The 11035-nt window shown below is 46.0% G+C and overlaps 1 protein-coding gene across 1 annotated transcript; it reads right to left on the minus strand.

Annotated features, from left to right (window-relative positions):
* Window positions 1-5124: 5124 nt before the first annotated feature.
* C1H10orf120 (chromosome 1 C10orf120 homolog) lies at window positions 5125-8406 on the minus strand. The gene is made up of 3 exons (XM_021660188.1): window positions 8210-8406; window positions 7994-8069; window positions 5125-5868 (listed from the first exon to the last, which is right to left on the minus strand). The coding sequence occupies exons 1-3, from the start codon at window positions 8404-8406 to the stop codon at window positions 5125-5127; spliced, it is 1017 nt and encodes a 338-aa protein (XP_021515863.1).
* Between the last annotated feature and the right edge of the window lie 2629 nt (window positions 8407-11035).

Genomic DNA, 11035 nt, shown 5'->3' on the forward strand with positions numbered 1-11035 from the left:
TCTACATGTAGAAAAATGAAAATAGATCCATACTTATCACCCTGCACAAAACTGAAGTTCAAGTGGATCAAAGACCTCAACATAAAACCAGACACGTTAAATCGGCTAGGAAAAAAAGTGGGGAATACTCTAGAACTCATTGGTACAGGAGAAAACTTCCTGAACAGAACACCAACAGCACAGGCTCTAAGAGCAACAATCAATAAATGGGACCTCATGAAACTGAAAAGCTTCTGCAAAGCAAAGGACACCGTCATCAAAACACAGCGACTGCCTACAGATTGGGTAAGAATCTTCACCAACCCTTTATCTGACAGAGGACTCATATCCAGTATATATAAAGAACTAAAGAAGCTGAAAAGCAGCAAACCAAGTAATCCACTTAAAAAATGGGGAACAGAGCTAAACAGAGAATTCTCGATAGAGGAATATCGAATGTCAGAGAAACACTTAAAGAAATGCTCAACCTCATTAGCCATTAGGGAAATGCAAATCAAAACAACCCTGAGATTTCACCTTACACCCATGAGAATGGCCAAGATGAAAAACTCAAGTGACAACACATGCTGGAGAGGTTGTGGAGAAAGGGGAACCCTCTTCCACTGCTGGTGGGAGTGTAAACTTGTACAACCACTCTGGAAATCAATCTGGCCCTTTCTCAGACAACTAGGAATAGTGCTTCCCCAAGATCCAGCCATACCACTTCTAGGCATATATCCAAAAGAGGGGCAAGTACACAAAAAGGACATTTGCTCAACCATGTTTGTAGCAGCTTTATTTGTAATACCCAGAAGCTGGAAACAACCCAGATGCCCCTCAACTAAAGAATGGATGCAGAAATTGTGGTACATCTACACAATGGAATATTACTCAGCAATGAGAAATAAGGAAATCATGAAATTTGCAGGTAAATGGTGGGACCTGGAAAGGATCATCCTGAGTGAGTTGTCCCAGAAGCAAAAAGACACACACGGTATATACTCACTCATATAGACATACAACATAGGACAAACCCACTAAAATCTGTACATCTAAAGAAACTAAGCAAGAGAGAAGACCCTAACTAAAATGGTCGATCCCCATCCTGAAAGGCAAAGAGGATGGACATCAGAAGAAGAAGAAAACAGGAAACAACCTAGGAACCTTCTACAGAGGGCTTCTGAAAGCCAGAAGAAGAAAACAGGAAACAAACTAGGAACCTACCACAGAGGGCCTCTAAAAGCCTCTGCCCTGCAGACTATCAAAGCAGATGCTGAGCCTGATGGCCATCTGTTGGGCAGAGTGAATGGAATTTTATGTAAGAAGTGGGAAATATTAAGAGCTGGAGAGGACAGGGTCTCCACATGGAGAGCAACAGAACAAGAAAATTTGAATACCAGGAACTTCCCAGAGACTCATACTCCAACCAAGGACTATTCATGAAGATAACCTAGAACCCCTGCACAGATGTAGCCCATGGCAGTTCAGTGTCCAAATGGGTTACATAGTAATGGGAAGAGGGACTGCCTCTGACATAATCTGATTGGCCTGCTCTTTGATCACCTCCCCCTGGGGGGGAGCAGCCTTACCAGGCCACAGAAGAGGACAAAGCAGCCACTTTTGATGAGAACTGATAGACTAAGATCAGAAAGGAGAGGAGAACCTCCCCTATCAGTGGACTTGGGGAGGGGCATGCATGCAGAAAGGGGAGGGAGGATGGGATCGGCAGGGGAGGAGGGAGGGGCTTATGGGGGGATACAAAATGAATAAAGTGTAATTAATAAAACATTATATAAAAAATTCTTGGTAAAATCTAGAGTTGGTTATATGTTGGCAAATGGAAGTTTGTATTCCCTTCATTATTGTACATGTTGCTGATATTCTTACCGGGCAACTGGCTACTAGTATGTGGCAAAATACAAACATGATTGCTCTGACTCGCCACTGTCCCTTTTCCCCAAACCACTGCTTCTCAGCCCTGGACCTATGACATTATTGACCTGCTTAACTCCCTGGCCACTGTAGAATGACTTGTTTAATAGTGTCTCTGGCCCCTTCCCACAGATACCAGCAACATCCCCAGCCCTCATCCCTAAGCTGTGACAATGAAAAATGTCTCCAGACATTTTGCAGAGAGATGATAGTGACCAGCAATTCATGGGCTGTGAAAGAGATCGCCCAGATGAAAAGGGGAGAGGTAATTTTATTAGCTACTCAGTGGTACAGCTGCAGTGGGCCGGTAGAGACTGCAGAGGCATCCTAAGGCACTGCCTTTATGGGGGATTTCTACACCCGCAGGCAGGCGATAATTCAATGTTACAGGGTCCTGGTTGTTTAGGTCTTATGGGGTGAGACACCTGGAGCTCTCCGTTAGGCAGAGACTTCAGTATTTTGCTGTGAGATAAGCTTTACACTCTGAGCTCTTTCTTTTTGCTCCTGCTTGGAGGCAGTGGTGGTCTTACTCTGGGCTTGGCCTGCTCTGCTCTGAGGTCAGAATGACACAGCACAGCATCCCTTTCAGGACAGTGTCCACAGTTGTCACACATCATGAGGAGTGAGGACGTGAAATTCAACCTTGTTAAAAAGCTCTGTTCTAAATATCATGGGGGCAGTGGATGGACATGTGGGAAGTCAAGGTCTATAACTGCTCTGTTGTGGGAAAAGGAGAAGGACCCGCTCACTTGGGTTCCTCTCTCCTACCTCTTCAGCAGAGCTCAGGCCAGTTGGCAGAGAGAGGTCACCAGTTGTTTTTGGCCACATGTGCTGTGTTTTTTCTCTGCCCTCATTGTCTTATTTATTTATAGTTATTTAACCATGTCATTGATGTCCATTAATATCTTAAATGCCACTCTATTGGTATATAATTCACATTTCATGCAAGTCACCCACTTAAAAGCTTACAATCCAGGGATCTTTAGACTGCTGACAGAGTGTCATTATGCCTTCACAGAATACCGTCATCACTTCCAAAAGAAACGCCAAATCCGTTACATTTCATTCCGTGTTTGCTCCTACCTTCACTCCAGACATCCGTAACCACAGACCTCATTCCTGACTCTGAATTTAACTCTTATGGGCATTTCACAGAAACAGAAGTGGAAAGTGTGTGGTCTTTTGTGACTGACTTCATCTGCTTGACAGATTTCTATATTTAATCACGATTGGGTCTTGGTAAGTTCCTAATCTTTCATATACCTGAAAAACATTTTATTGCATGAACGTTACCATGTTTATTTTACTGTCCATCATTAGATGGTCATGTTTGTTATTTTTATTTTGTGGCTACTACAAGGAAATTGCGTTGAATATTCATGTTCAAGCTTGTGCGTGGACAAATGTTCTGGGTTCTCCTGGATGTGTACCCAGTGAGAGAGCACCAGGTACAACCCTTTCGTTCATTGCATTCTTGGACTGTTACACAAGGGCTTGCTGAAGTAAGCTTTGTAACCGTGGACACTGGTCTGGGAATGAGCCATGCACAAGCTTGAACATGTCTGCCATTTGGACAACCCCACTCCCCCAAAAGCAACTCCTGCAACGTCTCTGCCATTACACCTGGGCTAGTTTCTGTTCCTTTGTCTTGTAGTGACATGCAAAGGGTTCTTGGATAAGTCAGTTAAGGGAGTGGGAGCTGGCCTTGGTCTGACACTGAAATCCAATGAATATAGGAAAGGCTTTTAGTCTCATTTACACGCCTGCCTTGAGCTTTCTAGACACCTCACCTCCCAGGTACAAGGCCATAACAGTGAGAGGGGCTGGAAACCTTCTCAGTCAGACAGTCCTGCTTAGCTTATGGTCAACTAGTTATTCTTTCTTGGAGACTTCCAGAATAGTAAAGCAGGAGCCACTGTTTCCCAGAGCCTTAGTCTCTACTCACTTTACCCTCCTTCTGTAGAACAACTACCCAGGGGACCTGGCAGTAACCCCCAAAAGCTTCAGCTATGGCCATGGTTGCTCCAGGTGAGGAGGAGACAGACAGTGAGGAGGAGTCAGCAGTGTGTCACGCATAGCCCCAGGCCACCAGGCTGAGCTCTCTCTGCTGCTGGAGCCAGGCCTGCTCAGGGTGAATGTTTGTAGCCTTCGTTAGGGTATTGCTGACAAGAGGTAGTGTGTAATTCCTGAGCCCCCTTGACTCCCTGAGGACTCTCTGTTCCTTGTTTAACTTCAGAATCTTGTAGCTCACTCAATACAGAGAAATCCCATAGTAGACAGGCTGCACTTCCTCCAGAGTGCTACAGAAGGAAGAGACAAAGATGAGACTGTCTGTTTCATTGGGTGGATAGCTTCTTTATGGGTGTGTGAGAGCATGTGAATATGTTTCTGTATGTGTGTGTGTGTACATGTGTGCAAATGTGAATATACTTTGCATGTGGGGGGAGAGTGTTGAATTTCTTTTATTTTTTACTTGTCAAAACAGATTACAAGCTGGGCCTGGTGGCATAAGTTTATAATCTGAGCTACTGGGAAAGGCAAGGTGAAAGTCTAGTCTGCACAACTTAATGAGGTCCTGTATCAAAATAAAAAAGTAAGGGACTACTTGTAATGGCTCAGCAGTTAAGAGCACTGGCTGCTCTTCCAGAGGACCTGGGTTTGATTCCAGGCACACACATGGTGGTTTACAATCATCTCTAACTCTAGTGCCAGGGGATCCTTGGGGACTGGGCACCTATGTGGTGCAGGAAACATCAGAACTCTGTCTTTGGAGGGAAACACTTTCATTTCCTCTAGATGTCCCCACAAAAGCTGAAGTTCCTATCCTATGCCCAGTGCTCAGGCTGAGCCTGAAGATACTTTGGGGGAGGCTGAGAACCCATTCCCTGTCACCCACTCACATGTAGATTGCTTCCTAGTGCCAGGACTCAGTGTTTGGAGGGCAACCTCAGTTTTTCAGGGAATACCCAGGATCAAGAAGACAGCCTGGCCAGTTGGGGCACGCCCATAATTTCAAATTTAGGATTGTGGCGAGGGTGGGAGCTAAGACTCAAGAATTGCTAGGCCTCAGCAACAGGGTGTCATCTTGGAGACACAGTGGGGACAGAACAGAAGAAGCCAAGGGAGAAGAGCAGAGAGGAAGGACCCTGTGGTGTGGCATGTGGGAGAAATGACGAGCAGTACACTGGCTTATGCTTGGGACTAGATAGAGCTTCAATACGGGCAATAAGTAGTGCAGGGTTTGTGTGCTCTGAAGGCCTCGTCTTCTGACAGCCAATACATCTTGATGGCGTCACTCGGGTGGAGGCCCCTTGCTTTAAAATCCTGGTTCATGAGCATCAGGTCTCCAGGGAAGCCAGCAATGGGGAAGAGGTTCCTGTTGGTGAGGCCCGTGGTGCACCGTTCCTGTCTCTTCCTCGGAAGAAAGGTTTTCTGGTCATTCCAACGGCCTACCACACACTTTTTGGGTTCTTCTGACTTGAAAGTCACATTCATTACAATTTCATGTGGGTTTGTGTGTTTGGACCCTGCCTCCCCTTTCTCCCCATGACTCGCTTTATTGGAGCTTTCCACATCGCTGTTTTCACCAGATTTGTCAGTCCCTGTGGAACTCAGCTCTGCTCCAGACAGCAATGTGGCAATCCTGAGCCGTTGGATGTATGTAGAAAACTGCTTATTTCTGAGGTCGTGCGCCAGCTTCATCCTCTTTAAGTGTTTGTTAATGCTGAGCATCTCTCTGTGGGGCATTTCAAACTCCTCTGTGGGCACAGAAACAGTTGCTGTCCATACTTTTTCTGGGGGTCCACTCAGAGCAGGAGAAAGGGGCTGTCTTTTATATTGCATTGCCACTTTGTAGTCTGGAGACCGTTCTCTTAGCTTCCTCAGCATCTTCCATTCTTTGTTGACTTTGTCAGCCAAAAATCTTCTTGCCGCTATGGTGTGAACACCACCACAATTCTGAAAATGGGAAAAAGCTTGTTAAAAGTCTCAATACCTAGGGGTAGGCAGCCCCCCGTAGAAAGAATTACCCAGTGGCTGGTACTCCCTTCTCTGATGAGAGCATTTGAATTCCTGTAAATGAGAAAGAGGGCAGACATTGGGAATTAAATAGGCATGGGTTCAAAGCCTGGCTCTCCTTTCATCCACTATGAATTTAGAATAATTATATTGACCTTACAAAGGTTATTGTGAGGTCTCAAAAGATCATATGTATGATCAACCAGTGTGTGCATGTGTGTGAGTGTGTATGTGAAGTGTGTATGTATATGTGTGTGCACACGTGCATATATGGGTGGTGTTTGTGCGTGTGAGTGTGTGTATGTGTGTGCATGTGTGTGCATGTGCATGTTGTGTGTCTCTGTGCATGTTATTTTCTCATCATTGTGACCAAATCCCCGACAAGAAGAAATTGAAGGAAGAAAGCATTTACTTCGCTCACAGTTTGACAGGACATAATTCCTCTTGGTAAGGAAGGTACGGTGGCTGCACGGAGCAGCTCGCCTCCTCTCAGAGGATCAGGACAGCAGCCAAGGCTGGGCCCCAACTGGAGGGCCATCCCCTCAGCGACCCACTTCTTCGTTCAGCTAGACCTGGCCTCCCAAAGGTTCCGTAAGCTCTCAAAACCGTACCACTTCCTGGAGACCACATGTCAAAACGCATGAGTGTGTGCGGAATGCTCCACACTCAAAGTGCAGCACAGAGGCTGCAAGAGGAGCTGAAACCTGGTGGCTTCCTCTACACCGCTTACATGTGCAGCTTATCCTTATTTCTGTTTTTTATTTTTTGATTCTTTAAAAAAAAATTTTTTTTTTTTAATTATGTGTGTCTGCGCGTGGTGGTGGTGGTGGGGCATGTGCACCTGTGTGCGGGTGGAGGCCAGAAGAGAGTGCTGGCCCAGGCTGAAAACCACATTCCTTATAATTTCTTGTGACTTTGTGAGTTTGGACTAGAGCTACAGTCATGCGCAGTTGTGGGTCGCCTGACTTAGGTGCTGGGAACTGAGCTCCACAGTTTAGGCTTTCTCCCAGCCCCTGATTTTTGTTTTTGACAGTTTCATAGATGCATATAGTGACCTTTCACCCTGTTACTTGCTGTCATCTCCCTCTCAATCCACTGCACTTCTCTTTCCATATGGATCCCTCCTGCTTTCCTCTGTCTCTCTCCCTCTCTTTCTTTCCCCCTCCCCCTCCCTCTCTCTCTCCTTGCTTCCTTCCTTCCTTCTTTCCTTTCTCTCTTGTTCCTTTGTGATTTGTTGTTTTGTGACCCGCCAACTTTAATTCATGTTATTTACATGAGACTATTTTTCTGGGTCACAAGCAACTCACCAGTGGCTACACCACTCAAGAAATGACTCCTTCTCTGCCCCTTCCCTCACCATTAACTTGCCTAGGGAGGACGGGTGTCTGTGAGACCCTCCCCCACCATGACTGAATTGATGGACACTATTTTGTGCAGATCTTGTGTGGTAGTGAAAGGTCATGGGGGACTATCTTGTATCAAAGTACAAGATAGTGCCAGGTAAGTACTTGAGAAATGGCAGTTGCATAATTTATTATCACTTACAGTTATATTTCTCTCTCTCTGTGTGTGATTTGTGTTTGCTGTATATGTATGTGTGCCTACTTGTAGGGGAGGGTAAATGTCCTGTTCATATGCATTCATAGTCTGGAAGAGGACATTAGGTGCCATTCCCTATCACCCTCCTTCCTATTTCTTTGAGACATAGTCTCTCACTGAACGAGAAGCTTGTCATTTTGTTTAGGCTGGTTGGCCAGCAAGCTCCCAGGGTCCACCTGTCTCTGCTCCCCAGTGCTGGGGTTACAGACCCAGGCAGCCATGCTTGACATTTTTATGTAGGTGCTAAGAGTTCAAACTCGGGTCTTCATGCTTGCATACCCACTGAGCCATTTTTTTCCCAGCCCCACTTACGGCTGTACTCCTGATTGGGATGTTCAGAGAATGAACAGCCAACACGAGCTGTTGTGGAAATGTCTTGTCTTGTTGATTTTGAACCCTGGGATCCTCCTACCTTTGCTATTGGACTCGAAGGACCCTCTGCCCATGCGAACTTGAGGGTACTTACTAGGATCTCCTGTTCCATTGGGGAGTGTTTTCCGAGGGCGATGCACGGGTCTGATTTATAGAATGACGTCCATATCCTAGAGGGCATAGGGGGGCAATGAGTTAGAGCCCTGGACAGGGCCTTTCTAGTTTCTTCTCACGGTGAGGAACCCACAGATGGTGGTTCTACGTTGACTAGGCCATTTAGGCAAGGACTGAGTGCCCAAGCCACACTCACCCCAAAGGCAATGCAGGGTAGATGTCCTTTTTGTGGTGTGGGAGATCTTGAGCTATCAAGGGGTATTGGACGCTGGGGATCTTGGATAGCTCTTTGTTATTTTGCTCTCCCTCAACAGCGGTCCCCTCCTGGGCCTTTGGATGTTCAGCTCTCTGGCTTCTACACTTCTGAAATCGTGTTTCCCACCGTTTGATCATACTCCGGCAATAGGTTAGGGCAGGAGGTGTTACTTCCTGGAGTTTGTGTCTGAGACAGCTTGATGAAAGCTCATGGGACAGTTAAAAGCACTTACTATGTCATAAGTGGCTTAGGCAAGGCCTTATTGTGAAGTCTGCACTAAGGGCTAAATAACTGTGGGGGGAACCAGGCCCTCACTGCCCTGTTTCCTGCACCCACTTGGCAGCTCACAAGCATCTGCCACTCTGTGGCAGGCTAGAGCCCAGGAAGAGACTGCGTAGAGCGTAGCTGGGATTCCATGCACCAGCTCGGTTATGGGATGAAGAAAGACTTTGCCTCGATAACTCCCTATGGTGTTTTTTAGGGGCTGTTTTTTTTTGTTTTTTTTTTTGTTTTTTTTTAAATTTTCTCTTAAGGTTTTATTTTCTTAATTGCGTATAGGTTTTCTTTCTAGATGTTTGGTCAAGTTTACAAATATCTACTCCTACTCTTGATATAGCTTTCTATTACACTTTTTATTTTATGTACATGCACGTGTTCCAGAGTGTTAATGCGGGTGTCACACGCATGCAGTGCCTGCAGAAGCCAAAAGAAGACTTCAGATCCCCTGGAACAGAGTTACTGATGTTTATGAGATGCCATGTGGGTACAGGAAATGGCACCCCGGTCCTCTTCTGTGAAAGTGGCAAGTGTGCTTAGCTGCGGAACCATCCAGTTCTACATTTTCGCTATCTCAAAGGTGTCTTGGTGAATAGAAGTTCCTATGTTTACGTCAGATCATTGCTATCTCCCTTTCCGGTTAATGCTTTCCTTGCATTATGTAAGGAATTGTTTCCTACCCAAAGTAGGACTGATACTCACACTCATACACATGTGATTAACTTTAGGCTAATTATTAATGTTATAATTGTTAACTGCATTTTCCATTTCTCCTAAGCACATTTTCAAGTTACTTTTAGAATGGCTGCTAAGTCTGAGTGTTTATGAGTAAGCCAAAGGACTCCTCTGGATCCTCACTTGTCGCTGCAGACACCACCCTGGGCTCCGGCTTTCTCTGGTGGACCTTTTGGCTTATATCAGTTACTCTTCTCATTACAGCAACAAAGCACTTGGCAGAAGAAACTTGAGGGAAGAGGGACTTATTTTGGCTCACAGTTTCATCATGATAGGGAAGGCGCGGTGGAACGGTCTAGCCTGGGATGGTGGTTGCTCATTGCTGCTGCAGTTTCTCAGATCAAGAAGCAGAGGGCTCAGGCTGGAGCCAAGGTAGATAGTACTTTCAAGTCCCACCCCTGGAAACTCACTTCTAGCTAGGCCACAGTCCCAAAGTGTCTACAAACTCCTTCAGTATCTCCACAAATAACATCACATCTGGGCCCTGGAAGTGTAAGGCAAATAAGCCCTTTCCTCCTCATGGTGCTCCTCACAACAAGAGTAATCCTGACTAGGACACATGGGTTCCTAGGCTAGAAATGGAAAATGCAGTTAATAATTATGAAAAAGGCTGCAATGAACATAGTTGAGCAAGTGTCCTGGTGGCAAGGTGGAGCATCTTTTGGGTATATGCCCAGGAAAGGTATAGCTGGGTCTTGAGTTCGATCTATTTCCAGTTTTCTGAGAAACCTCTAGATTGCTTCCCACAGTGGTTGTACAAGTGTTCACTCCTACCAGCAATGGAGGCATGTTCCCTCGCTCTGCATCCTTGACAGCATGCACTGTCACTGGAGGTTTGGATCTTAGCCCTTCTGAGGGATGTCAGCTAGAATCTCAGAGTCACACTGGCTAATTTTATACCATCCTGACACAGGCTAGAGTCATCTAAGAGGACGGAACCTCAGTTGAGAAAATGCCTCTGTAAGGTCGGCCGTAGGCAAGCCTGTGGGGCATTTTCTTAATTAGTGTTGATGTGAGAGGGCTCAGCCAGTTGTGAGTAGGTCCATCTCTGGACTATTGGTCCTCAGCTGTATAAGAAAGCAGACTGAGCAAGTCATGAAGAGCGAGCCAGTACACAGCACCCTCCATGTGCTCCTGCCTCCAGGTTCCTGCCCTGTTTGAGTTCCTGTCCTGACTTCCTTTGATGATGGACTATGATGTGGAAGTATAAGCCAGATAAATCCTTCCCTTCTCAATTTACTTTTGGTAACGGTGTCCCATGACAGCAACAGCAACCCTAACTAGTACACACGGATTCCTGGATTGAGAAAACTGATGTGGCAGGTGTTCATCTTCAGATTGGGGCTTATGCCCTAGTTTTTTTTTTTTTTTCCATTGGTGTGGTAAAATAACCCTGACAAAAGCAGCTTAAGGGAGAAAGGGTTTGTTCTAGTTCTCAAGTCAGGGTGTGGTCTCGTGGTGGGGAAGACAGGCAGCAGGGGCCTGAAGCAGCAGGAATATCACATCCAGAGTCACAAGGAAGAGAACATACGAATGCATGCCTGCTGCTCAGTTCCCTTTTCCAGTGTGCTGTCCAGGATCCCATCCCAGGAACGGCGACACCCATAGCGGGCAGTGTCACTGCTCCAGAGGCGGTAGGGACCAAAGTGTCATTCAACAGTCACCTTTACTCAGAGCACAGACAGTGTGTGTTCTGAGGGTGAAGAGGGGTCACACGAGTAGAGTTCACTTGAGTTTAAGCTGTTTACAATTATG

This window comes from Meriones unguiculatus, chromosome 1 (assembly GCF_030254825.1).
Source record: "Meriones unguiculatus strain TT.TT164.6M chromosome 1, Bangor_MerUng_6.1, whole genome shotgun sequence".
Lineage (NCBI taxonomy): Eukaryota > Metazoa > Chordata > Mammalia > Rodentia > Muridae > Meriones > Meriones unguiculatus.